Source organism: Pipra filicauda, unplaced genomic scaffold (genome assembly GCF_003945595.2).
Source record: "Pipra filicauda isolate LSUMZ 115617 unplaced genomic scaffold, ASM394559v2 scaffold570_size292671_pilon, whole genome shotgun sequence".
In the NCBI taxonomy this organism is placed as follows: Eukaryota; Metazoa; Chordata; class Aves; order Passeriformes; family Pipridae; genus Pipra; species Pipra filicauda.
In genome coordinates this window covers 88,449-116,056 of record NW_024104721.1, presented here as the reverse complement: position 1 = coordinate 116,056, position 27,608 = coordinate 88,449, and the positions used below count along the sequence as shown (strand labels likewise).

Here is a 27,608-nt window from a genome sequence, read left to right as displayed (position 1 = left end):
GGAGGGTGAAGCCAGGTTGGGGTCGGGCTCTGCTCCCAGGGAACAAGAGACAGGACGAGTAATCACAGAATTATTTAAGTTGGAAAAGACCTCCAAGATCATCAAGTCCAACCTGTGACCGATCCTTGTCAACTAGACCAGAGCACTGAGTGCCACATCCAGTCATTCCTTGAACACTTCCACAATGGTGACTCCAGCACATTCCTGGGTAGTCCCTTCCAATGCCTGACAATCCATGAATAAATCACTGAGGAAACAGTCTCAGGTTGTGCTAGGAAAGGTTTAGATTGGATATTAAGGAAAATTCCTTCATGGAAAGGGGTTGTCTGGCCCTGGCACAGCTGCCCAGGGAGGTGGCGGAGTCCCCACCCCTGGAGGGATTTAAAAGCCGTGTGGATGTGGCACTTGGGAACGTGGGTTAGTGGTGGCCTTGGCAGTCCTGGGGGAACAGCTGGACTCGATGATCTTAGAAGGCTTTTCCCACATAAATATTCTCTATGAAAATATAATTATAGCGGGAGTCACGGCAGCATTGATCCACCTGTGGCTCGGTCCTTGTAGCCCCCTGCCATGGGCACTGTGAGATGGAGCTGTGGCTGGCACAGCCCACCGCTGGCTTCACTGGGACCGGATCCCGCATTACAGCCAGGAAAGGTGTCCCTGGCAGCCTGTTTGTCACTGTTTGTCCCTTGTCACCTGGCTGGGTGACTGGAGAGGTGTTACCGGGACAATGGGACAATGCCCAGCCCAGCTGCTGCCACGCTGGGCATGGAGGTGGCAGCTCCAGCCTTGCCACCCCCTGTCGTGTCCCCGCCACGAGCCGACAGTGACATCTAGTGACACCAAAACACTCCAAAAAGCCCCGAGTGTGGAATCATCCCAAATTCCCAACCCGGTTCCCGCCACCTGGTCCTTGAGGAGCGGGGCAAAGCCTGAGGGATGTGAATCAGTAAATACAACCAAAACCCGCGTTTTGGTGGATTTTAGGCTTTGCAGACCACCAAGCAGGAGGAGAATGGCCACTTTAGCGTGTTTTGAAGGTTGTTTTTTGGGGGGGGGAAATCGTGCCAGTTTTGGGTGTGCAGGGCAGTGGGCAATTCCTCCTCTCCCTATGAGGGAGCACCCCCTCCTGTGAGGGGGGACCTTGTGTTCCTGCCTGATAGGGCTGTGATGGCTATTCCCCTGCCATTAAATAATAATAATAATAATTAATAGAGGCGGCATTAAAGGTTTTTTTGGGAAAGTCTGGTCAGTTTTGGGTGCACAGGGCACCGGGAGATTCCTTCTCGCCCTGTGAGGGGGCACCTCCTCCTGTGAGGGGGCACCTTGCGGTCCCATCTGAGAGAGCTGCGACGGCTATTCCTCTACCACCAAATAATAACAATTAATAAGGGAGAGGCAGCAAAACTCTTTTACGATTCGGGGTGGCTGTGGAAGCGCCCCGGCGCCGTTTCGGAGTGTTTTGGCGGTGTTTTTGGAGCGTGGCTGTGGGCTGAGGGAAGGGGGGGGGGCTAAGATGGCCGCTGGCCCCCGCCCGCTCCGGGGCTGAGGGGGGCGATGGCGGGCGCGGACCCCTGAGGGGCGGAGGAGGAGAAGGAGGAGGAAGAGGAGGAGGAGGAAGAAGAGGAGGAAGAGGAAGAGGCGCTGCCCGGCGGGTCAGGGCGGGGAAGTCGCCTCCCGAAGATGGCGGCCGCGGCGGGGGGATACGCCGGGGCTGCGGCGGAGGCGCGGTTCATCAGCAACGCCAAGGTGAGTCTCCGCTCCGTGGGGATCGCTCCCTTCCTTCCCAGTTTTAGAGGGGAAAGGGGGTAGAAGCCCACAGGGTCCCCTCGGGATGCCGGGGTACCCTCAGCCCCCGGGTATGACTCGGCTCCGGGCGCGTCCCTTGACCCACGGCTGTCCCTCGGCAGGGAAAGGGCTTGTTCGCCACCAGGAACATCCGCAAAGGGGAAACAGTCTTCGTGGAGAGGCCGGTGGTGTCTTCCCAGTTCCTCTGGAATGCTCTGTACAACTACCGAGGTGAGCGGCTGGTACTGGTGCCGTGTCCCTGTCACCTGCCCCAGTGACCGCGGGGTCCCAAAGGAGCTGCCCGGTATCAAGGGAAAGGTTTGGGTTTGCCTTTGCGATGCTGTAAAGGTGCCCCTGCTGCCGTTTCTGCCTCTGCACTAAAGCGTTGGCAAGTTGAGGTGTCATTTGAGGGATGGTGACTTCCATCAGCTCCGGGGGGATGCGCCAGGTGCCACTATGGAATCCCAGAATGGTTTGGGTTTGAGGGGACCTTAAGGATCCACTCATTCCACCACCCTACCGTGGGCAGGGACACTTTCCAGTAGCCCAGTTTGCTCCGAGCTCCATCCCCTTGTTCATCTCTGATGCTGGTACCAGTTGCACCATGTTGGGGCTCTGGTCCGTTTCCTTCCCGAAGGCTTTCCTGTGCCATCCATCCATCCATCCATCCATCCATCCATCCATCCATCCATCCATCCATCCTTCTTCTCCCCTGCAGCCTGTGATCACTGCCTGCGGGCTCTGGAGACGGCGGAGGAGAACGCCCAGCGCCTGCTGGGGAAGAGCTCTCTGGTGCTGCCTCACCCAGAGCAGTGCAGCACCCGGAAAGACCTGCACCAGCAGTGCCCCCGATGCCAGGTACGGGACTGCCGGGAGGGAATGCCATCTTTCTGGGATTCCCGAGCCAGGCACCTGCGCTGCCCAAGATGGGTGTCTGCCTTTCCACGCTCCGGCCGGTCAGGGAGGGGGCACAGCTGGCACAGCTGGATGTAGGATCCCGTTTTCCTGCTGCCGGAGCCAATGCCGGGCGCTGTCCCCCCGCTCTAGGTGACGTACTGCAGCGCGGAGTGCAGGCAGGCAGCTCTGGAGCAGTACCACCAGGTCCTCTGCCTCGGCCCATCCCGAGACGACCCCACACACCCTCTCAACAAGCTGCAGGAGGCGTGGAGGTAGGGCACCGACCTGCCTGTTGCTCCACGGGCAAAGGAGGTGGTTCTCCTTGCTTTGCATCCCTGCATGGGGTGGCTGGAGGGTGGGAATGCCCCTGAAACGCTGCCTGGCTCTCCCTGCTGGTGGGGGCAGCGCACACGGCTGAGTAGTCCTTGTTTTTCTCCCTGTAAAGAGCTACAAAGCTCATTCCTGCAATTTTATGGTGCTCCCGCAGCCTCTGGGGATCCTCCTCACGGGTTGATAAATTGCTGTCCCTGCTTGCAAAAAAAAAACAGTCCCAGAGGGGAGAAGCGACATCCCTGACCCAAATCTTGTCTCAAACCCCAGCTGGGCCTTGTGTGGGACACAGGGTGAACAGGATGGGAGGGGATCGTTTGTATGGTTGGAGCAGGAAGGTGGATGCAGGTTTCTCTGCTGGATCCCCACACAGTGTTGCTGCAATGGCCACTTTGGTGTGATGGATTAGTGCAGGCCTGACCGCACGAATGGCAGCTGCCTCTGCCTCCCTCCAGCTTTTTATTTCCATACCAGCCCTGCTCTGCTCATCTCTTCTTCATTCTTATCCTGCAGGAACATGCATTATCCCCCAGAGACTTCCAGCATTATGTTGATGGCCAGGATGGTTGCCACCATCAAGCAGGTACGTCAGCAGTTTGGAGCTGCAGCTGCCCGTGTGTGGTTTCGTTATCCCATTGTGGATGTTTTCCCAAGGCTCTGGTTCTTTGGCCTGGCTTTCTCAGTGTTTTTTCTGACAATATTCCCTCTCTCTGGGCTGGGGAGGAAAGCAAGGTTAGTGCAATGCCTGTGCTTGATTCCTTTGTCAGGCTAAAGACAAGGAGTGGTGGATCAAGGTCTTCTCCCAGTTCTGCAGCAAGACAACAAATGAAGAAGAGGAGATTGTGCACAAGCTGCTGGGGGACAAATTTAAGGTAAGACCCCGGCAGCTCTTGAATTCCCAAGCCTGCCCTCTCCCACCTGTGTCTGTGAGCCCAGAGGTGCAGAAGCCCTGTTACAGCTGGGATGGGAGGCACTGGAAATTCCAGGCTTAAAGTGGGGGCCCTGACAGCCAGGAAATGAGTTGCTCAGAGGGCTTTGGGCTCGTGGTGCTTCCATGGGATGTGCTGCTCCTTCCTGTGGGGGAGACGCTTTGCTGTGGGCTGGGCCAGGGTGATATTTAGCTGCTGAGTAGGTGGCTTTTGCTGCTAAAATGAGTGGCTTTTGCTGCTGTGAGGGCAGCAGCCTCCAGCCCTGCAGGGAAGGATGAGGAGCCTGACTCCTTCCTGAGCCTTGTGGCCTGTCCTGGGCTGGGCCCTCAGCCTGAGGTTGGCACCCAGTGACAGTGACATCTCCTCACCCTGCCTGCTCCTTGTCCTGCCAGGGCCAGCTGGAGCTGCTGCGGTTGCTCTTCACCGAAGCCCTTTATGACGAGTATCTCAGCAGGGTGAGTGGATCTGCCTCCCAAACAGCCTAAGGAATCTGCCCATTCATTCATTCCTTGCTTCCCCCAAAGCTCCCTGTGGGATTTGAGGCACTGCAGAGTGGGGTGATGCTGCAGGCTGGCCTGGACTCAGTTCCTTTCTCCTCTCCCTCCTGCAGTGGTTCACTCCAGAAGGCTTTCAATCCCTCTTTGCCCTCGTTGGGGCCAATGGCCAAGGCATAGGAACCAGGTAAAGGGGCTTTGTGGAACCAGGTAATGGGTGTTCCTTGCAGGGCAGCAGAGATGTAGAATGTAAATCCATGCTCTCCTGAGTAAGGCTGGGTTTCAGAAAGGAGAATGGAGGGAAAGACTTGAAAAACTTTGTCTTGGCTGTGTCCAACCCTTTGGCATACCTCTCCCACCTTGGCTGCTCAGAGCCACCTTGGATCCCCTCTGTGAGATCCCACCGTGTGCTGACAACACTGTGGGACCATGATAGGTCCTGCTGCTTCCTGACAGCACTGTGGGACTGTCACAGTGTCCCTGTGCTTCCTGACAGCCCTGTGGGGCTGTAACAGTGTCCCTGTGCTTCCTGATAACACCGTGGGACTGTAACAGTGTCCCTGTGCTTCCTGACAGCACTGTGGGACTGTCACAGTGTCCCTGTGCTTCCTGACAGCCCTGTGGGGCTGTAACAGTGTCCCTGTGCTTCCTGACAGCACCGTGGGACTGTAACAGTATCCCTGTGCTTCCTGACAGCACTGTGGGACTGTAACAGTGTCCCTGTGCTTCCTGACAGCACTGTGGGACTGTAACAGTGTCCCTGTGCTTCCTGATAACACCGTGGGACTGTAACAGTATCCCTGTGCTTCCTGACAGCACTGTGGGACTGTAACAGTGTCCCTGTGCTTCCTGATAACACCGTGGGACTGTAACAGTGCTGTGCCTGCACACCACTGTGGGACTGTAACAGTGTCCCTGTGCTTGCTGACACCACTGTGGGACTGTCACAGTGTCCCTGTGCTTCCTGACAGCACCATGAGACTGTAACAGTGTCCCTGTGCTTTCTGACAGCACCATGAGACTGTAACAGTGTCCCTGTGCTTTCTGACAGCACCATGAGACTGTAACAGTGTCCCTGTGCTTCCTGACACCACTGTGGGACTGTAACAGTGTCCCTGTGCTTCCTGACACCACTGTGGGACTGTCACAGTGTCCCTGTGCTTCCTGACAGCACCATGAGACTGTAAGTGTCCCTCTCTTCCCCACAGCTCCCTGAGCCAGTGGGTCCACGCGTGTGACGCGCTGGATCTGCCGATGCTGCAGCGGGAGGAGCTGGACGCCTTCATCGACCAGCTCTACAAGGACATCGAGAAGGGTGAGGATCTGTGGGAATGCAGGGGCAGGACAGGGAGCCTGGGGATGCAAACTTTCCTGCCCTCCATCCCCTCTCATGGGGAGGGAAGGGTGCTTGAGAAATCACCCTCACACACCCGGCCCCAGAGCAGCGCTGGCTGGGTCTTAAAACCAAGCCAGTGCATTCCACGTTGCTGCAAATCCCTCTGTGCTCCCATGTGGAAGAGCTGGAATGGTCTGTGTAAAGCTCTAACACCACCTCTCTGTGCTGCAGAGTCTGGAGAGTTCCTCAACTGCGAGGGATCAGGGCTCTACGTGCTCCAGAGCTGCTGTAAGTAACGAGGACTGGGAGGAAAACTAGGAGTGAGGAGGGAAATGTCCTGTGTTAGGCTGGTTCACCTCTTCCTAAAAGCCTCTGGAGAAAGGGGTTTGTGCTTCCCAGCCTTGGGATGGAATGGGATGGGTGCTGCCCTGGAGCCTGGCTGCTCTCCCAGGGTCTGTGGCCCCTTGCCTAGGTGTGGAATGGTCAGTTCTGGCTTGGATGGACTCAGATATGATGTAGTTTCCAGGAGCCACTCAAGCATTTAGCAAAGAGACTGTCTTGCCCACAGGTAACCACAGCTGCATCCCCAATGCCGAGACATCCTTCCCAGAAAACAACTTCCTCCTGCATCTCACTGCTCTGGAGGACATCGAAGCAGGAGAGGTGAGACAGCAGGGCCTGGGTGGTGACATCACACCTTGGCATCATCCCTGTGTCCCCAACATCCCTCAATACCTCCTGTCTCCCGTGTTGTCCCGGCAGAAGAATTCGATCCCCGTCCCGTGTAGGGGCTGCCAGACCCCATTTCTGCCTGACTCTGAGAGGGCCTGGCACAAGTTGTGCTGCTTTGGGGTCGTGGGAAGTCATCCTGAGCCCAACCTGTTTCTCTTTGCTCGCAGGAAATCTGCATCAGTTACTTAGATTGCTGTCAGAGGGAGCGGAGCAGACACAGCCGCAACAAGATACTCAGGTAGGGGCTGCCTGGAGGTACCTGGGGGGGCCCCCACACCCCTTTGCACCTCCAAACTGTCTGTCTGGGCAGCACCCCCACCCTGGGGCCCTGTGTGGTGTGTGGCTGTGTGTGAATTCCATGTAAGAATTCCCTTCTTATGTGTTGTAGCCCCGGGGACTGAGGATTTGGGCTCCCCCCTCTCCCTGCACCACTCTGCAGTTCGCTCCTGCAGACCCTTTGCAGTCCCCACCACCTTCCTTTTCCTTCTCTGCCCTTCAAGGGTAGAGGTTCCTGCTGGTGGTCACTGTCCCCGTGTGCCATCACCCCGTGGGGCTGAGAAATCCCCCTCCCCACCTGGAATACCTTCACCCCACCTGAACCAGCAGGATGGAACCCTCAGACTCCTCTGGATTTAACACATTTAGCCCCTTTCCTGGCTGCTCTGTCCCTGACCCCTGCCCAGCAACAGTGTGGGCTTGTGCCTGTCTCAACGCCATCCATCTTTTTCCTCCTTCCTTCCCATTTTCCCAGGGAGAACTACTTGTTTACCTGCTCGTGTCCCAAGTGCCTGGCGCAAGCCGACGACGCCGACGTGACGTCGGACGAAGACGAGGAGGGCGAGGGAGAGACGGACGATGCCGAGCTGGAGGATGAGATGACTGACGTTTGATCCTGGCAAGAGGACAGGGAAGGGAAGGGACGGGAAGGGACTGGGGGTTCCTCCCAGAGGCAGCAGCTTTCATCCAAGGAACAGGGTTGTGTTGTGGGGTCGGGTGGGCGGCCGTGCGGAGGTGCCGGAGTGGGGCAGCCGGAGGCAGGTCCTGCTCCCGCCTGTCTGTGTTGTCCCTGCGTGTGTGTGTGTGTGTGTGAGGCTGTCCCCGTCCTCCCTGTGAGGACAAGCTGTGAGCTGGTGTCCCTCTGCCACATCCTGCTTCCCGGAGGGGCTGGCTGGTGCTTGCAGAGGAAGCTGGAAGAGAGCAGGATCCAGCCAGCCCCTCCTTGTGGCCACCTTCGAGGCTGCTCCGTGTCTGTGCCGGCCGTGGATGCGGAGGAGCTTGTCCTTCCCGCCCCGCAGGGATGAGGGAATGTGTGCGTGTGTGTGTTTGTGCACGAGGGGAACTATTTAATGTCTATATAAGCACTATCTACGCACTACGGAGCCGGGGTCCTTATGTATCCTCCATTCCATGCCTTGGTGAGCAGTGAGGGGATTTTGCAGGGACAGGGACACCTTAGAGGGGGGTTCAGATCCTGAGTCCAGCAGGGAGAGCAGAGCCGATCCTGCAGGCACCTCCTTCCTGACTCAGCCCGTCCTTCCAACAACACAGCCCCAAGCAGTGATTCCAGGACCATCTGGGGATGGAGAATGGCCAGAGCATCCCAGCATCCCAGAGCTGACATGTGGTGTCATCCAAAACCCCAAAGACATTGGGAGTTGTCCCTCTGTCCGGCAGTGGGACGAGGATGTGCCCGAGCGGGAGCTGCTGTGCGCTTCCCCACCTCGAATTCCCACATGGAGACATCCCAGCACCGAGTGGCCCCACGTAGAGATGTCCTGGCACCGAGTGGCCCCACGTGGATGTCCCCTTGTCACCCATCCCACGCTGCCACCGACGAGGCCACACCACGTGCTGCAGTGTCCCTGTCTGCGGACAACACGGCTCCCGGCGATGGACAGGCAGCAGGCCGGGCGTGTGCTCCGGGGTTATTCCCTCCCCTCATGGATTTTGGGGAGCTGTTTTCCCACCGCTGTGTCCGTGGCAGCTGGCTTGTGGGACTGAGGGTGACACACCTCTGACACTGCCATCACCTCCAGCCCTGACCCCACTGCTTGTCCCCAACCGTCCAGGGGCCGCGTCCCTTCAGTGTTCGTAATAAACCGAGACTGGTGAGAACTGGGATCCTGTGGTTTGTACTGGTAAACTGGAGCGTGGTGAGTGACCCAGGGGCTGGTCCTGTGGGGCCACAGGTCTGGGGATGAGGGAATAGGCACCTGTGGGAGTGTGGGCTCTGGATTTGTGACCAGGGACACACACCTTGGGGACAGGTGCTGTCCCCACGGCTCTGCCATGGTGCTGCTTCACCCCATGTCTGGGGTCTGGCCTGAGCACTGTCCCAGCTGCAGGAGGCACTTTGGGAATTTTACTAGGAAAAATATTAGGGGATGAGATTTATCCCTTCATCCCCTGACTGCTGAAAGAAAAAAGGAGAAAATTCCCTTTCTCTAAAACATTCAGACTTCATTAGCTCAGACAAAAATATACAGACATGGGGCGAGCCCTGCTGGTCCAGACCAAGCCTGTGTCGCTCTCCCTCCCATCCCTGCCAGTCCTGCATCCCACCAAATCAGCAGCACAAGTTCAAATGTTTCCTGGGAAGCGCTGGCCTGCTCTGGGCCATCACCTCCCTCCCACAAAGTCACAGCCAAGGGTGCTCTCCGATCCCACCTGGCACTTGGCCAGCAGGAAGATCTCCCCGTTGCCGAATCCAGTGGGATCTCTGGAAGACGTTGGGACTCCAAACCTGGTGCTTAGGGGAAACTCCTGGGATCCACTGGGAAGCCCACGATCCGCCACAGCCTCCTGCTGCTACCAGAAGGTCCAGGGGGGCTGCATCATCTCGTAGGTGGGGATGCTGGTGACGTTGACGGGGATGGAGATGACGGCCCAGGGGAGCCCGTGCTGCTCCAGGGAGCGCCTGATCATGTACCTGGAAGGATAAGAGGTGACAGGTGTTCCAGAGCCGCTGGATTTGGGAGACTTGAAGCCCAGCCTTGAGCATAAACCACGACCCGAACCATACAGCTCCAACTCAGCCATAAAGCTCCAACTGTGGATTAATCATGACTGAATCCACTCCAAATCTGTCCCGCAAAGCCCAGGAGGGACACGCTGATCGCTGGGACCCCGTTTTGTGGGGACAAGGCATCGCTTTGCCCTTCCCATGAGCTGTCCCACCCTTGGGGAGATGTGCCAGGGCACCCACCCGTCCCTGCCCAGCAGGAAGAGCGCAGGAATGTCGGCTGTGCGCCGGGAGCTGTCCTGCACCATCTCGATGTAGAAGCTGTCGTTGTCGTAGGCGTTGTCGGCGATGATCACGGCCAGCCCGCCGTGCTCCTGGATCACTCGGGTCTTGGACAGGAACGAGCAGCCCCTGGGGCACAGAGGGACAAAATTTCGGTGCCCGCTGGTAGGTGCAAAGCCTGGAAGTGCCAGGGCCTTGCCTGGAGACACCCAGCCCAGGGATTGTCTCTCCGATCCCGCGCCTCGCCCCAGCCGCGCTCCTCTGAGTCTCTATTTTAGGCACAAACCACCCACACTGCTAAAGAAAAATAGAATCATGGAATCATGGAATGGTTTGGGTTGGAGGGGACTTGGAACATTATATAGTTCAAACCCCCTGCCATGGGCAGGGACACCTTCCACTATCTCAGGTTGCTCTGAGCCCCGTCCCACTTGGCCTTGGACACTTCCAGGGATGGGGCAGCCACAGCTTCTCTGGGCAACCTGTGCCAGGGCCTCCCCACCCTCAAAGGGAGGAATTTCCTCCCAATATCCCATCTAAACCTCTCTCAGTGTGAACCCAGATGGGTTTTTTTCCCCCATAGCACAGGCTAAAAGACACAAGATGAAGTGTTCTGGGGTAGGAACACCCTCGTGTTTTCCTCGTTTACCCACGTGGAGAAGAAGCTGGAGGTGAAGGGGAGATGTGGCCATGGCACTGTGACAGTGCCATGGGCATCTCCCCTCCTGCCCAAGGGTCCCCCTAAAAGCCCTGTGATGCCAGACCTACCCCCTCTCCACCAAGGCGATCTGGTCCTGGATGAAGACCCCATTGTTCAGCTCCCCACAGGCCTCCGGAGGATCTGCCGGGACCAGGTGGATCTGGTCGTACCTTGTATTCTTCGGGAGGGAAACAGGCAGGGATGAGGCATCGGAGCTGCTTCCCATTCCCAGCCCCACTCCAGCTGTCCCTGCACTGCCCAGCACTGCCAAGGCCACCACTGACCCATGTCCCCAAGTGCCACATCCACATGGCTTTGAAATCCCTCCAGGGATGGGGACTCCACCACTGCCCTGGGCAGCTGTGCCAGGGCTGGACAACCCTTTCCAGGAAGGAATTTTCACAGTATCCAACCTGAACCTCCCCTGGCAAAACTCGAGGTCATTTTTCCTCTTGTTCCCTGGGAGCAGAGCCTGAACCCCCCCCCGGCTCCCTCCTCCTGTCAGGGAGTTGCAGAGCCAGAAGGTCCCCCCTGAGCCTCCTTTTGTCCAGGCTGAGCCCCCCCAGCTCCCTCAGCCTCTCCTGGTGCTCCAGATCCCTCCCCAGCTCCCTTCCCTTCCCTGGACACGTTTCAGCCCCTCAATGTCCCATATCCTGCTCATTTGGGGAGATTTTGAGCTTCCAGGTGCCCCATTCCAACTCCGGCACAGCCAGCCCAATCCCTGCCTCTGGAAGCCTGCTGAGGCCAAGGATGCTCATGGAAGAGCAATTAGCTCTGTTTTTATCAAAAATCCAAATCACTGAGTCCCACAAAGGAGAAATATTGGGGTGGAGGGAGCCAGAGTGACAAACTGAGTTTTAAATACTTACAAACACGCCACCAAAATCCTTGGCTGGAGTGGCAGTGAAGATGTAACGGATGTCCCCGGGACTGAGCACTTGGAAGTACAAGTATTCATGGATGCGTAGACCTGGGGGTGAATGGAGAGAGGTGAGAGGCAAGGAAAACTGCAGGGAAAATCCCTGAAAAAATGGGAAAATTCTCACTTATCGCTCCTGAACCACGGGGGAGGGAACACACCCTTTGGGATGTTGGGTCCCGGATGGGCCCGGGACCCAAAATGTCAGGTTTTGGGATGCTCCAAGGGGAGATACAACAGTTCCCAGGAGCTAAGAAGGGATGGAGGGGAAAGGCACTGGGATTGGGGTGGACTAGGGTGAACAAGGGGAAGAGGAAAATGCAAATGGACCGTGGAAGGGATTGAGGTGAACAGAGGGGAAATTCACTTGGATTGGCGTGCAGGAGGGGAAATGGCATGGAACTGGGATGCAGTGATGGGAAATCCACCTGGATCACAGGGCACGGAGGGGAAATGCAACGGGGTCAGGATGCAGCGAAGGGATGTGCACCTGGATTGGGGTTCAGGAGGGGAAATGCAACGGGCTCGAGGTGCACCAAGGGGGAATGCAGCTGGATTGGGGTGCTGGATGGGGAAAAGCAATTAGGTCGGGGTGCACCGAGGGAAATGCACCTGGAACGGGACACAGGAGGGGAGATGCACCTGAATTGGGGGGCAGGAGAGGAACTGCACCGGGATGGAGGTGCAGGAGGGGAATTGCCCCCAGATCGGGATGCAGGAGGGGAATTGCCCCCAGATCGGGATGCAGGAGGGGAAATGCACCCAGGCCGGGATGCAGGAGGAGAAACGCAATTAGGTCGGGGCGCAGCGAGGGGAAATGCCCCCGCATCCCTCCACGGGTCCAGGCGGTGAATCGCAACGGGGCCGGCATGCGGGGAGTGGAAATACACGGGGATCGCGGAGCACCGAGCAGGCAGGCGGCCGGTCGGGGGTGCGGGGGCCGGGTCCGGACGCGGGGTCGGGGGGTCGGTGCCGTGCGGGGCCCGTGCCGTGCCCCCCTCACTCACCGCGGGCCGTCCCGCAGCAGCCGCAGAGCCAGAGCCAGAGCCAGAGCCAGAGCCAGGGCAGCATGGCTGCGCCGCGCCCCGCCCACCGCCCCGCCCCGCGCCCGCCATTGGCGGAACCCCCCGCTCGCCTCGTTTCTATTGGTCCACACGGCCATCCATCAACCGCGAGCCGGCGCGGGCAGCGCGCTGTCACCTCGGCGCGCGCTGCTAAATAGTGAGCTTTCCGGCTTTGCAACGCTGCCCTCTCGCTCTTCCCCGCTGCCAAATAGTGATCCAGAGGCCCCGCCCCCGGGAAGGTTCTGGGCGTGCGCGGTGCATTGTGGGGTGGGGGCAGCGCAGCGGCCGCCGCGATGATGGTGAGTGATCCTCCCGCGCCATCCAGCGCCATCCAGCGCCATCCACGGGCATTCCCGCCAGGAACAACCCGCGGGGCCCCCGCTGCCCTCCGGGGAACGCGTCCCGAGCGGCTGCGGCGCGATGGGGCGCGGCGATGGGGCCGCCCCGCCGCGCAGGCCTGGGGTAGCCGGGATGGGATGGGGCGGGACGGCGGCGCTTCCCGCCGGGTCCAGGGCTGTCCTGGCGGGGCTGATCCCGCGGCTCCGTCCCGCACCCTCCCCTCCGGCCCCGAGTCCCTTCGGTTTTTGTGCCGCTACCTTCGTTTCTCCCGGGGATAAACAGTTCCTTTTTTCCATTGAGATCGCTGCTCGGGCGGGTGTGGAAGAGCTCCGTGCTTCTCCGTCCACAAAGCCTTCCCCGGGATTTAGGGATTGCAGAATAGGATTGGAAGGGAATTCCGGAGATTCCCCCAGTCCAACCCCACTGCCCAGGCAGGGTCACCTGGAGCAGGTGACCCAGGAACTCATCCACGTGGGTTTGGGATGTTTCCAGAGGGGGAGACTCCACACCCTCCCTGGGCAGCTGTTCCAGGGCTCTACCACCTCCATGGAAAGTTCTTCCTCATGTTAAGGTGGAACTTGATGTGTTTTAGTTTATGTTCTGTTGCTGGGCACCACCAAAACGAATCTGGGACCATCCTCTGACACCCTTTGAAGATATTTATATGGATTAATGAGGTCCCCTTTCAGCCTTCTCCAGACTAACCAAGTCCATCTCTCCTCATCAGAGAGGTGCTCCAGACTCTCTTAAGGGATCATTGAGTCCCTCCAGATCCATCTTAAGGACCCTTTCCTGTAGCTCCTTGTGGTTTTTATTCTTGTCACAGCCATGCTTTAATTTCCCTCTCTCTTCCAAACCGGTGCCTCCCCAATTTTGGCTCTGTTCAGTCTTTGTCTGGGCTCTGTCTGTGAGACAGTTGCATCGCTCATGGAATAGTTTGGATTGGAAGGGACCTTAAAGACCATTTACTTCCACCCCCTGCCATGGGCAGGGACACCTTCCACTAGCCCAGGTTGCTCCAAGCCCTGTCCAACTTGGCCTTGGACACTTCCAGGGATCCAGGGGCAGCCACAGCTTCTCTGCCCAACCTGGGACAGGGCCTCACCGCCCTCATAGACAGGAATTCCTTCCCAATATCCCATCTAACCCTGCCCTCTGGCACTGAGAAGCCATTCCCCTTGTCCTGTCCCTCCAGGCCTTGTCCCCAGTCCCTCTCCAGCTCTCCTGGAGCCCCTTTAGGCCCTGCCAGGGGCTCCCAGGTCTCCCTGGATCCTTTTCTTCTCCAGGTGAACCCCTTTCCACCGCCTAAATTTGTTCAGTTCCTTGCTGTCTCAGTAATAATTCCATGTTCTGTCTTCTCCAACTCCAGCATCAGAATCAGAACCTCACTGAGCACAACACCACCAAAAACCCCCCCCTTATTTTTGGGACAGTTACTCTGCAGTCCCAGAGTGGAAGCAGTTGGGTGAATTCCCAACACAGTGGGAAGGGGAAAGCAGAGGAACTCTTAAGGAGTCTGTGGGGTTTGCTCTTGGTCCTGGATGAGCTGTGGGCTGTGTGAGGAGTTTGCTCCGGGTCGTTGGGATGGGAGTGACGGCTCTGCCGCGGGTTCTCTCCTCAGCCCACTCCGGTTATCCTGCTGAAGGAGGGCACGGACACCTCCCAGGGAATCCCCCAGCTGGTCAGCAACATCAATGCCTGCCAGGTGATCGCCGAGGCCGTGCGCACCACGCTGGGGCCGCGGGGCATGGACAAGCTCATCGTGGATGACCGGGGTAAGGATGTGGGAAAGGGGCCTGGGAATCACCTCCCAGAGCAACCTGTTTACTCATATCCTCTTATCAATTAATCCCAGCATTTGCATATATGAAAGTTTCAGCTTCTTGACCTCCTAATAAACTTGACTCTCCCAGCAGAGGTTCAGTTTCTGTCTCGGTGTCACTTTAACACAGTGGAATGAAGGATAATTGTCAGACCAACCTGAGGAATTCCCTGTTTGCTGTGTGCAGAACTGGGGCTCTGGGGAAGGGAAGGCTCCAGGGAGACCTTCCAGCACAATTCCGGACCTTCCTTCGCAATTCCAGATGTTCAGAATTGTCTTCATGTTCCTCAAAGCTCAGCTTCTGATGCTCCAAGGAGCTGGAGCCCCTCTGCTCTGGAGCCAGGCTGGGAGAGCTGGGGGGGTTCCCCTGGAGAAGAGAAGGCTCCAGGGAGAGCTGAGAGCCCCTGGCAGGGCCTAAAGGGGCTCCAGGAGATCTGGAGAGGGACTGGGGACAAGGGATGGAAGGACAGGACACGGGGAATGGATTAAGCTGAAGGAGGGGAGATTTGAGTGGGATGTTGGAAAGGAATTCTTGGCTGTTAGAGTGAGGAGGCCCTGGGGTGAGATTGGGTAAATCCAGAGTTAGTGGGACTGGATATGAGAAAATCCATGTCAGAAAGGAAAAACAGGGTGTCTTGAACCTGGCCTTCAGGTATTTGTGGCCATCTCTATTTATTTATGTTTTAAGTGAGGCTCATTGAGAGCTCAGTGGGTGTTACTGGGTTGATTTTTAATCTTTTTTTGGAGTGTGATTTAGGGGTGAGACTCATACTCTCTCTGAAAAGACTTGTATGATGTCACCAAACTAATTATTGTGTGTTATTTTTGTTTATTCAAGGGTGGGGTGGAAAGTCTTACTATTGTCTTTAAAGAGTCATTACAAATAGGAACTGTAATAACGAAATTAAAAAGGGTAATTGGATTTAAATTTATCTAATAACTGGTATGATTTCTAGGCTTTTTTTCACCTGAGTGTCAGGCCAGAATATGTTTTTATCTGTCTGGGGAGGCTGCTGAGAAATCAGAGAGAAATCTAAGCCCCTCTTAATTGGTGTGGGGAGTTGTTTCACACTCTGAACCTGAATCTGCTCCAAAAATGGGCTGAGGAGACATTATGGAGATGGAACAGAGGAATCTGCTGAGACCCCCTGAGACACAGGGCCGAGGGCTTTATCCCGGTGGTGAAACTTGACTTCCTTTTTTCCATCAATCCCAGGCAAAGCCACGATCTCCAACGATGGTGCCACCATCCTGAAGCTCCTCGACGTCGTCCATCCCGCCGCCAAGACCTTGGTGGACATTGCCAAATCCCAGGATGCAGAGGTGGGATGGGAGCCTGGCTGTGCTCGGGAGCCTGTGGGCTTTGGGAATTGCTCATGGAGTGCTGGGATTTATCCTGGTTTCTCTCTTGATCCCCTCTCTTTTGGAATAACTTTCGAATGTTTTGAGCTCTTTGGCCCGGATCTGATGGGTGGTTTGGGAACTTCAGAGATGAAGTTCGTGTTTTATGAGTAGAGGAGACTGGGAAATGGGAGTTCACCCTAAATGGGATGCAGTCTAAACCCAGCTCTTCTTAGTCTAAGACCAAGTGCTGGTGCTGCATCTGGGCTGGGGCAATCCCTGGTGTCAATCCAGGCTGGGGATGAAGTGATTGAGAGCCCAGAAAGACTTGGGGGTGTGGGTGGGGGAGAGGCTGGAGATGCCCCAGCCCAGACTCCCCCATGTGCCCTGATCCCCCAGCGTGGGCACAGGGCAGGGGGGGATTCTGCCCCTCTGCCCCTGTCTCAGCTGAGACCCCCTCTGCAGAGCTACCTCCAGCCCTGGGAACAACAGCACAAGGACGTGGAGCTGCTGGAGAGAGTCCAGAGGAGGCCCCGGAGCTGCTGCCAGGGCTGGAGCCCCTCTGCTCTGGAGCCAGGCTGGGAGAGCTGGGGGGGTTCCCCTGGAGAAGAGAAGGCTCCAGGGAGAGCTGAGAGCCCCTGGCAGGGCCTGAAGGGGCTCCAGGAGAGCTGGAGAGGGACTGGGGACAAGGGATGGAAGGACAGGACACAGGGAATGGATTAAGCTGAAGGAGGGGAGATTTGAGTGGGATATTTGGAAGGAATTCCTGTCTGTGAGGGTGTTGAGGCCCTGTCCCAGGTTGGGCAGAGAAGCTGTGGCTGCCCCTGGATCCCTGGAAGTGTCCAAGGCCAGGTTGGAGCAACCTGGTTTAGTGGAAGGTTTCCCTGCCCATGGCAGTGGGTGGAACAAGGTGAACTTTAATATCTCTTCCAACCCAAACCATTCCATGATTCAATGAACCACTAAGGAATCTGCCCACAAATCCACAAGCAGAGAAAACCCTGAAATCTTGATATCCCTGCCAGCCCTCCGTGGTTTTGCAGCTGGTATCACAGCCTGTGGGTGACACTGTTCCCTCTCCTCGCAGGTTGGTGACGGCACCACGTCCGTGACTCTGCTGGCAGCCGAGTTCCTGAAGCAGGTGAAGCCCTACGTGGAGGAAGGGCTCCATCCCCAGATCATCATCCGTGCCTTCCGCACGGCCACGCAGCTGGTGAGCCTTCAGAGCACCTGGGGACAGCAGTTCTGTGCCACAGAGCCTCAGGGGGGACCTTCTGGCTCTGCAACTCCCTGACAGGAGGGGGGACCTGGGGGGGTGTTGGGCTCTGCTCCCAGGGAACAAGGGACAGGAGGAGAGGGAACGGCCTTAAATTGCACCAGAAGAAGTTTAAGTTGGATATTGGGGAAAATTTCTTCCTGGAAAGGGCTGTCCAGCCCTGGCACAGCTGCACAGTGCAGTGGTGGATCCCCATCCCTGGAGGGATTTAAAATCCCTGTGGATGTGGCCCTTGGGGATACAGGTCAGTGGTGGCCTTGGCAGTGCTGGACTAAATGATCCTAAAGATCTTTTCCAACTGAAACTATTCTCTGATTAATGAAGCCAAGCAGTGCTTTGGGCTTGGGAAAACTGAATGCTGAATGGGCGTGGGGAGTGTCATTGATGATCTCCTGGTGTCTTCCTGCCAACATGAGCTGCCTTTCTGCTGTCAGGGAGCTGTTGTTACCAGTCGCTCCCTCTGGGGTGCTCTCTTTCCCTTTGTGTTTTTTTCCAAGGATGAACGATTAATCAGGAAAATTCCCTTGCTGTTCTTCTGATCTCTGCTGCTCCTTAGTAAACCTTGCATCTCATCAAGCATCTTGGTCCCCTTAAGCTGACCTTTTGCAGGTGCAATCCCTCAAAAGCCCTGTTTTTTCCCAGAAAACAGCAGAGTCTCTTCCCACTCCTCTTAAATTGCTGTGTTTCTTGGAATTACTGCGCTGGAAGGGGTGGAGTAGCTTCAATGCTTGAAACTTCAGTGATGTTGAAGCAGGGAATGAAAGATTATCTTAAAATACAAAGGGAAAAGTTGGAGATGTGATGAGTTCAGGAGCATAAATCATTAATCCAGCTGTTGCCCTGTGTCTTGGCAGGCTGTGAACAAGATCAAAGACATCGCTGTTTCCGTGAAGAAGGAAGATAAAGAGTAAGTTTTCCATGGAGATGACCTGGTTGTGTTCCTGGGCTTCAGCTGAGCTGGTGTGAGGGTGTTCCTGAATTCTCCTGTGCCTCTGGCTGAGGCCTCGAGGTCGGACCGAACAGCTTCAGCCCCACACTGGGGTTATTCCCAAATTATTTGGAATTTCCTGCTCCTCTGGGAGCGATGCCTGGCTCTCACTTGGCTGCAGGCAATAATTAGGGCAGTGTCTTCCAGTGCACAGGGAGGGAGCTGGGCACTAAAATAAGTGGCCTGATTTCTTTTTTGCAGCAGAGGAGACTTGCAGCTCTTGCTGCAGTCGGTGCCAGTGTTAAATCTCAACAATTCCTTGAGGATCAGATCCCTTTTTAGCTGTTGCCCAGTGGAAGGTAGAGAGTTCATAGCAGTAAGGAAAGGACCCCTTCAGCTGAGGTGAGAATATTGGAGTTCATTTTCTTCCTGGATTTTAAGTTCTTGTCTACGTGACCTTGCTAATACCTGGAGTAAATCTGAAGTGTTACAACTGAATAACCACCTTAAATAAACCAAAATGAGTTGTCCAGATGGTGAAAAAATGCTGAAAAAAAGAAGCCAAATGCTGTCCTGGGATGGGAAATTCATCAGTTCCCATGGGCAGCAGGAGCTGGAGGGAGAGATCCTGCAGCTGGATCCGTATTTCCCTGGTGTCTCTTATATCACCCACCGGGTTACACATAATTAACCTGAGTTAATACTTGAGAGAATGTGCTGCCTTTAGAGGGTTTTAGGAACAACTTCCTGCCTTTGGATGAGGGAAAGGACCTGCTGTTTTCCTGTTTTTTAGGTGTCTAAACCCTGGGCTGATGCTCAGGGTCTAAAAGGGAGACTGGGATTTTGGGATTTGTGTGTGTGCCTCGTTCTCCCCATTGACAGGAGGGAGCTGATCTTTGCCTCTATAAGAGAGGATTTGGGACCCCTCATGCCAAGAGCTGGAGCTTTTCCAGGGAAGGGAGTGGAGCTGGGAAGGGGCTGGAGCAGCAGGAGCAGCTGAGGGAGCTGGGGGGGCTCAGCCTGGAGAAAAGGAGGCTCAGGGGGGACCTTCTGGCTCTGCAACTCCCTGACAGGAGGGGGGGCCTGGGGGGGTTGGGCTCTGCTCCCAAGGAACAAGGGACAGGAGGAGAGGGAACAGCCTTAAATTGCACCAGAAGAGGTTTAAGTTGGATATTGGGGAAAATCCCTTCCTGGAAAGGGTTGTCCAGCCCTGGCACAGCTGCCCAGGGCAGTGGTGGATCCCCATCCCTGGAGGGATTTAAAATCCCTGTGGATGTGGCACTTGGGGACATGGGTTAGTGGTGACCTTGGCAGTGCTGGACTAAATGATCCTAAAGATCTTTTCCAACTGAAATAATTCTCTGATTAATGAAACCAAACAGTGCTTTAGGCTTGGGAAAAGATTTATCAAGCCCTTGTTCTTCCTCTTTGCAGTGAGCAGAGGAGCCTCCTGGAGAAGTGTGCAGCCACAGCCCTGAGCTCTAAACTCATCTCCCAGAGCAAGGAGTTCTTCTCCAAGATGGTTGTAGATGCTGTCATGATGTTGGATGACTTGTTACAGCTCAAAATGATTGGAATAAAGAAGGTGCAAGGAGGAGCTTTGGAAGTAAGTTCTGTCAGAGCCTGTCCTGAAGGGATGGGAGACAGGAATCACTTGTCTCGAGCAGAAATGCAGCCTGGCTTGATAATACCTGTCTGGGAATTCCCAAAGTGAAACAAAGGTGCTGGTGTGAGGAAAAAGCTTAGGTGGTAGGGCTGGATTTCTTTTCCATTGGTAGAGAATCTGGGTTTTGAGCCAAGTACACTCTTACCTCTTTTGCAGCAAATGTTACTGATACAAATTAATGTAAACCCTAAATTCCCTTTGTATTTTTCAAATAGTGAAATGTTCAGGGTTTTTTTTGTGGGTTTTTTTTTGGTGGGAAGTTTTTTTTTTTACTTCTGGATCCAAAAATCCTGGTTGTATGTAGGATTACTGGGTTGGGAAAAATGCAAGGAAAACCTCATGAAGGAGCTGATCTAGTGGTGGGTGGGATGTGTGGTTTGTGCCATAGTGCTGGAATACCTGTCCTGTATGGGATTGCACCTGGATACATGGCAGGGAGTTGTTCCTGGCTGTGGAGTAGGAAAGTTAGATCCTGATTTCTCTCCCAGCCATGGAGTCAAAGAGATCACTCCAGGTTGGGCAGGGCTGTCCTGCTGGCAGAAAAATCCCAGAGGCGGTGACAGAGCTTGGAAAAACAAACCAGAGCAAAAAGAACCAGCCCAGAGTGTGGGTTAGAAGTATCCATGTTCAAAGGGTAGGAATGGGGAAGAGATCAAGGAGAGAACTGATGGCTTCATGCCTTGATCTTCAGGTTGTGTGTGCAGCGTTTTTGGCTGTGGGGTCTTGAGGGGTGGAGAGGAAACCATTGAAGCTGCTTTTTGTGAGCAGAGAGAAACCCTTGCTGCTTCTTCCCTCTAAAAAGTGGGTTAATCAAAGGAGGCAGCGTTGGGAAAGCTTTGTAAATGAGGCCTCTGGAAGCAGGGAGTCTCCTGTGGGAGTTATTAACCCTGTGGAGAGAACCTTGGGAGGCTGAGCCTGACACAAATCCCTGCCTTCAAGGACTCGCAGCTGGTGGCCGGAGTCGCCTTCAAGAAGACCTTCTCCTACGCTGGGTTTGAGATGCAGCCCAAGAAGTACCAGTCCCCCAAAATTGCCCTCCTGAACGTGGAGCTGGAGCTCAAAGCTGAGAAGGACAACGCTGAAATCAGAGTCAACACTGTGGAGGTAAGAGCCAAAGGGGAGCCTGCCCTGCTGGCTGATCCCTGCGGGATGTGACTGCTTGTCCAGTGGGATAAAAGGTAGGAGGACCATGGAGGTGCTCCCAGGACTGGAGCATGTCTGCCGTGGACACAGGCTGGGAGAGCTGGGGGGGGTTCCCCTGGAGAAGAGAAGGCTCCAGGGAGAGCTGAGAGCCCCTGGCAGGGCCTAAAGGGGCTCCAGGAGAACTGGAGAGGGACTGGGGACAAGGCATGGAGGGACAGCACACAGGGAATGGCTTCCCAGTGCCAGAGGTCAGGGCTAGATGGGATATTGGGAAGGAATTTTTGGGTGTGAGGGTGTTGAGGCCCTGTCCCAGGTTGGGCAGAGAAGCTGTGGCTGCCCCTGGATCCCTGGAAATGTCCAAGGCCAGGTTGGAGCAACCTGGAATAGGGGAAGGTGTCCCTGCTCATTGCAGTGGGGTTGGACTAAGTGACCTCTAAAGGTCCCTTCCCCCCCAAACCATTAACAATTCTGTGATAAATGGGATTGCCTTGTGCACATCCTTCCCCTTGGAAAATACCTGGTGGGTTGTGCTGCCTCTTCTGGGAGAAGGGTGTGGAGACTTGGAATCTCAGGTTTAGGACATGTTTGTACCTGAGCTGTGCTGTGTCCAGCCATCAGCTCTGTAGTGACTTCCCTGTGCCTACCAAGTGGCCTTCCACAGAAAACTCATCAAGCACTGCTTGGAATGTATCAGGAACAGTGTGGCAGCAGGACCAGGGAAGTGATTCTGCCCCTGGACTGGGCACTGGCGAGGCCACACCTCGAGTGCTGTGTCCAGTTCTGGGCCCCTCAATTTAGGAAGGATGTTGAGGGGCTGGAGCGTGTGCAGGAAGGGGAACGGAGCTGGGAAAGGGGCTGGAGCAGCAGGAGCAGCTGAGGGAGCTGGGGGGGCTCAGCTTGGAGAAAAGGAGACTCAGGGGGGACCTTCTGGCTCTGCAAGTCCCTGACAGGAGGGGGGAGCCAGAGGGGATCGGGCTCTGCTCCCAGGAACCAGCAGTAGGACAAGAGGGCACAGCCTCCAGTTGTGCCAGGGGAGGTTCAGGTGGGACATTGGGAAGAAGGTTTTTACAGAGGGAGTGATCAGACACTGGAATGGGCTGCCCAGGGAGGTGGTGGAGTCACTTCCCTGGAGGTGTTTAAGGACAGACTGGATGTGGCATCAGTGCCATGGGCTGGGTGACAAGGTGGGGTTGGGTCACAGGTTGGACTCAAGTTGTCTCAGAGGTCTTTTCCAACCTGCTTGATTCTGTGATTCTGTGATGCTGAAAGAGCCTCCTCAAATTTAAGCAACCAAGGTCCCCGTTTGGGCATAAAATAGAGGGGCCTAAAATCCCCAGGGTGTTGAAAGCAACCGTGTCCCAGGGCTGCAAGAGCAACATTCCCAATCCCTCGTAACGGGATTGTCCCTCTCTCCTCCCTGCCAGGATTACCAGGCCATCGTGGATGCCGAGTGGAACATCCTGTATGACAAACTAGACAAAATCCACAAGTCAGGAGCCAAAGTTGTCCTGTCCAAACTTCCCATCGGGGACGTGGCCACGCAGTACTTCGCCGACAGGGACATGTTCTGTGCCGGCCGCGTCCCGGAGGAGGATCTCAAGCGGACCATGATGGTGAGCTCCTTGGTTTCACTTGAACACTGCCAGGCTGGGGATTCCCAAAGCAGGGCAGCAGGCTGTGCCTGAACACGCTGTTCCTTGCAAACATTTAAAATGATAATCACTTCATTTTTGCCCGTGTGGTTGTTATTTAAACTTGGCGTAGACAGACAGGGCTGTTCCTTGACGGAATGAACAGTCACGCACTAATTGCATCTGCACTGCTCTTTTGTTTCTCTGATTAAGGTCTGCTCATTGCATCAGTACAGCTTTATTTTCCCTAGTTCTTGGCTGTTCCATCATGAGTAGTTTTTTTTTTTTCCCTGAGCTTTGTGTATTTCCTGGACTCCAGAGCCCGTGAGTCAGCACTTCGAAGTCGCATAATCTTATTTTGCTGTCGAGGATTTTGAGATGGCAGGGAAATTAAGGGGTTTTCCTGAATCTGGCCTGCGGGATGGATTTGCATCAGCTAAACAGCTGGGCTGTCCCTAAAGAATGAGACCCTGCTGGGAAATCAATTTGGATTGTCAGTGTTGGTAATTCCTTGCTTTATCTCTGTTCCACGCAGGCCTGTGGTGGATCCATCCAGACCAGTGTCAATGCCCTGACAGATGATGTTCTGGGCCGGTGTGAACTCTTTGAGGAGACTCAGATTGGGGGAGAGAGGTAAATACACCAGCTGTAAACCTGGAGTACCTTGCCAGACCTCTAATAGCAGTTGGAAGAATTTGGGTTAAAGCATTGGCAGGTTGGAGCATCTTTCAAGGGGTGAAAACAAGGTTGTTAAAAACTAATTCTTTTGTTGTATACAAAAGCTGCTTTTTGAGGCTGAGATTTCCTCTAATCTTACCCCTTATATATGCATTTAAAATACATATATTTATTCTGCAGTGTCATGTAGAAAGCACAGTGGTATTACTTCATTTCTAATGGAAAAGCAGCACATTTTGGAGTTGATTGTGGCATTTATCTGATGTTCCATAGTGACACTTTGCTTCAGTGCAGGTGAAGTTGGGGACAGTACACTGGGGTCCTTCCTGTTGCTGGAGGAGAATTCCTGTTTGGAGCTGGCTGCTGACTCCTGCCAAGTGAAAATTGGAGCACCAGTTTAGCAAATCCCTGGCAACAGGAAGAGAGTGGATTTTCCCAGATTTTCCTTGTGTGTTGCCTGGCTCTGCTCCTTCTAAGCCCAAGATCTGATGGGGCGCCATGAGGGTGACACGGCTTCAGTCACGGATCCGGCCCGTCCGGAATCTCTGAGTGTTGGTGTGGATCCTTTCCAGCAGCAGCACCACTTCTCCGTCCCCATAACCCTTCTTGCCCCGTGCCTTTGGCAGGTACAACTTCTTCACGGGCTGCCCCAAGGCCAAGACCTGCACGATCATCCTGCGCGGGGGAGCGGAGCAGTTCATGGAGGAGACGGAGCGGTCCCTGCACGATGCCATCATGATCGTCAGGAGAGCCATCAAGGTGAGCCCCGGGGGAGCTGCCTCCCTGCTGGGCTGGCACTGGGGTTCTTCCTCAGCCTTGGCACAGCCTTAAGTCCTTCTGGGAACCTTCTCACATGCCAGAGGTTGGCTGAGGTCTCTGGAGAGGCCTGGAGTGAGGAGTTGATTAACTCAAGTGCTGTTCCTTGGCCAACTCAGCGCTGCTTTGGCAGCGGCTCCAAGTGCTTTCCAGGCACGCCTGGGTTTTCCTTTCCTTCCTGCACAGCTGTAACTTGTGCTTGCTCTGTCCTCCATCCTAAACAAGCACAATCCTGGGTGTGTTGGGTGGATCTTCAAGAGGTTTGAACAGGATTAATGTCATGGGTGTGTCCACGCCTGTAAATCCACTTGTTCCCCCTTTTGGTGACCAGTCTGAGGGGGTGACAGGCCCGTGCTTTTGAAGGCAAGTTGGGAGCACCAAGAGAAGTCCAAGGCCTCTCTGGATGTGTCCTGAGGATGCTGCCAAGCTGTGGGTGTTTCTGGTTAAAAACAGCTTTGAAGGCTGTTTGTCCCGAGGGGCTGGGAAGAAGCACATCAAGATTTTGGGAACTGTTGCCTTTAGACAGAACATCCTGACCTCTCTCCTGAAAAAAACCAGCAGAACTTGGCTGCAGGGTGCTGCTGCCAATGTCTTAACTTTGGGTGCTTTATGGAAGTGAGGGAAGTGGGCTCAAGGTATGGAAGTGAGGGAAGTGGGCTCAAGGTATGGAAGTGAGGGAAGTGGGCTCAAGGTATGGAAGTGAGGGAAGTGGGCTCAAGGTATGGAAGTGAGGGAAGTGGGCTCACTGTATGGAAGTGAGGGAAGTGGGTTTCCTGGCCTGGGTGGGCTGTGAGCTGCCATCCCTCCCAAAATCCCCCTTTATCCCGTGCATAGCTGGGATGAGCTGCTGGTAGCTGCCCCTGGAGGTTCTTAGTGTGGTCCTGAAGCTCCCAGCAGTGCTGCCAGGCAGTCCCAGGGATGGCAGCAGCCCGGACTATGGATTCCTGTGGGCTGGCATTGCCCTGGCACAGAGCCTTTCCAGCTCTCCCCCTCCTTGGAATGAGAGTGTTTCCCGTTTCCCTTTTCCCTTCAGAACGACTCGGTCGTCGCCGGCGGCGGCGCGATAGAGATGGAGCTTTCCAAGTACCTCCGGGACTATTCCAGGACCATTCCAGGGAAGCAGCAGCTGCTGATCGGTGCTTACGCCAAAGCCCTCGAGATCATTCCCCGCCAGCTCTGCGACAACGCCGGCTTTGATGCCACCAACATCCTGAACAAGCTCCGAGCCAAGCACGCACAGGTAGGGCCACCTGGGAGCCCAGGGCACAGCCAGGGGTGGGTGGGATCCCTTTCTCCCTGATGTTTTCCTCCTGGAGCTGTCGGATCCGGTGTAACTCGGCTGAGCCCGTGTTAGACTTGTCCTCTTTGATTAAACGCCGTGTTTGTTCCCAGATCAAGTGCGGGCTCGGCACACGTTGCTATAAAAGGAAAGGATCTGTCTTCCCTTTGATCCCAGCTGTTGGGTGACTCCCAGAGCTGGGAGTCCTGATTTGCTCCTTGAAAGTGCATCATTTGTCAGGAGGGAGCTGCTGTGTTAAACATGAAAGGAATCAGTGGAAGTTGGCTGAGGAGCTGCAAGCTGGAGGTCCCAATTGCTGATCTGGTGGAGATCCTAATCCTGGTGTTTGGAAGTTGCCCCTTGGCTTTGGTCACTCCCATCACGTTCCATCCTGCTCCTGATTGTGGGATTAGCAGGAATACCCTGAAATGAGGGGGTGCAAAACCTGGGGCTGTGGGCTAGGGAGTGAGGCAGCAGTGGAATGAGTCCCGTGAGGCTTTAGAGCTTCATGGAATGGGCTGACCACAGAGATAATGGAGTCACCATGCCTGGTGACTACTTCAGGAAAGTCACCATCCCTGCTCAAGGAAAGCCTGGATGTGGATGGTCTAGTTGGCGTGGTGGTGATGAGGCACTTGGTGCCATGGTGTGGTTGACACGGTGGTGTTGGGTCTTAGGTTGGACTCTGATCTCAGAGGTCTTTTCCAACCTGATTCTGTGATCCTAAAATGGAATGAGGCTTCTGTTTTATGAGGCATCACCGGCACTGTGGGAACAAGTTAAGCCACCAGCACCTGCACTCAGTTATAGAGTCAAAAGGGAGTGTTTCAGCCTTGGAGTGTGTGAGTCAAAACCTGGAGTTCGCAGGAAGTCCTGGGAGTTCCAGTTAACTGAAGGACAACACCGGGTGCTGTTTACCAAAGGAACCCTAATAAAGGGGGAATGCAGAGAGAGCTCTGTGGAGAATCCCAACAGAGACTGGGCACAGGCACTGCCAAAACCAAGGACATGGTGGTTGGGATTTGTGTTCCCCTCAAACACCCTCCTCCCCTCATCCGAGTTCCCCGAACGTTTCCCTGTCTTCCCTTCCATCCCAAACTCCCGGCCAGCCGTGCGACTGAGCCGCCGTGTCCCCGTTGTGTCCCCTCAGGGCGGGATGTGGTACGGGGTGGACGTGAACAACGAGGACATCGCGGACAACTTCGAGGCGTGCGTGTGGGAGCCGGCCGTGGTGCGCATCAACGCGCTCACCGCCGCCTCCGAGGCCGCCTGTCTCATCGTGTCCGTGGACGAGACCATCAAGAACCCCCGCTCCACCGTGGACGCCGCCCCGGGGGGCCGTGGCCGCGGCCGGGGCCGCCCCCACAACCACTGAGAACCCCGGTGCTCCCGGCCGGAACGGCGACGCGGCTCCGATGGTTAATCCCCGCGTTAATTAACCCCCCCGCGCGTTAATTAACGGGCTCGTCGGCAGATGGTCGCTTGGAGGGCTCGTGGATGTTGTGTTAATTAGAGTCACGTCTTGGCCCTGGCAGCCACGGCCCCCTGTGGGCTGCCCTGCCCCAAACGTTTCCCACACAGCACTGATCCCCTCGGGCTCGCCTGGGCATTCCGCTCGGGAATGGCCTTCCCTCTCCCGGCATGGCGAGGATGGGCTTTGCTCCTATTTATACTGGTTTATTTTTCGTTTTTCTTCCTGCTGGGGAGGGGTTTGGACCCCAGGCTCTTCAACACAATAAAAGGATGAACTTGTCTCGGTGGCAAACTGGGCTGTTCTCTGCTTTGTTCCGCTCGGTGGCGGGTCGTGTTTAGAGTTAAAAAATAGACCTTTCAAAGTTGTTTTTGCCCCCTTGCAAAGCAGGTGCTGTGCTGGGAAGCAGGACAGACTCTGAGCACATGCCAGGAGTGCTTCCAGGGTGGATTCTTTCTCTTGCAGCTCTCTGAGGCTGCTCAGTGACATTTTTATTGGCATTTACGTCTTGCCCTTGGCTTCCTGGAAGGAGGTTCAGGGAGGTGACAGCTTTAGGTCTGTGGGGAGGGAATGTGTGGGTGCTTCAGGGGTGGGTCCAGGTGTTTGGGTTGACTCTGGCAGGAAAATCCTCTTGAGGGAATACAGGGAGACTTGGATCTGGTGGGTTGGAATGTTAAGGGAGGGCAGTGGAAGGAATTTCATAGAACCGCAGGATGGTTTGGATTGGAAGGGACCTTAAAGACCATCTCATTCCATGGGCAGGGACGTGTTCCACAGGGTGCTCC

General features: G+C 55.4%; 3 protein-coding genes across 4 annotated transcripts; 2 read left to right on the top strand and 1 right to left on the bottom strand.

The window, feature by feature from the left end:
- The first annotated feature begins 1,630 nt into the window (after positions 1-1,630).
- SMYD5 (SMYD family member 5) lies at positions 1,631-8,621 on the top strand. Its single transcript, XM_039387529.1, has 13 exons — positions 1,631-1,749; positions 1,911-2,019; positions 2,507-2,646; positions 2,836-2,957; positions 3,529-3,598; positions 3,783-3,887; positions 4,337-4,399; positions 4,555-4,625; positions 5,647-5,753; positions 6,006-6,062; positions 6,343-6,437; positions 6,674-6,744; positions 7,258-8,621. Exons 1-13 carry the CDS (start codon positions 1,684-1,686, stop codon positions 7,394-7,396), a joined length of 1,215 nt encoding a protein of 404 aa, XP_039243463.1. The 5' UTR covers positions 1,631-1,683; the 3' UTR covers positions 7,397-8,621.
- A 531-nt stretch (positions 8,622-9,152) lies between these two features.
- Positions 9,153-12,440, bottom strand: PRADC1 (protease associated domain containing 1). The gene is made up of 5 exons (XM_027715609.2): positions 12,377-12,440; positions 11,320-11,420; positions 10,519-10,628; positions 9,712-9,879; positions 9,153-9,435 (listed from the first exon to the last, which is right to left on the bottom strand). The coding sequence occupies exons 1-5, from the start codon at positions 12,438-12,440 to the stop codon at positions 9,315-9,317; spliced, it is 564 nt and encodes a 187-aa protein (XP_027571410.1). The 3' UTR covers positions 9,153-9,314.
- A 250-nt stretch (positions 12,441-12,690) lies between these two features.
- Positions 12,691-27,117, top strand: CCT7 (chaperonin containing TCP1 subunit 7). 2 transcript variants are annotated; one of them, XM_027715584.2, is made up of 13 exons: positions 12,691-12,732; positions 14,394-14,547; positions 15,811-15,917; positions 17,023-17,148; positions 18,066-18,118; positions 18,401-18,541; positions 19,574-19,745; positions 20,745-20,909; positions 22,373-22,561; positions 23,115-23,212; positions 23,884-24,016; positions 25,107-25,313; positions 26,503-27,117. In XM_027715584.2, exons 1-13 carry the CDS (start codon positions 12,727-12,729, stop codon positions 26,725-26,727), a joined length of 1,776 nt encoding a protein of 591 aa, XP_027571385.1. In that variant the 5' UTR covers positions 12,691-12,726; the 3' UTR covers positions 26,728-27,117. The 2 variants fall into 2 exon arrangements, with proteins under 2 accessions (XP_027571385.1, XP_027571386.1); XM_027715585.2 differs by lacking the exon at positions 18,401-18,541 and having other exon boundaries at positions 12,696-12,732.
- Positions 27,118-27,608: the final 491 nt, after the last annotated feature.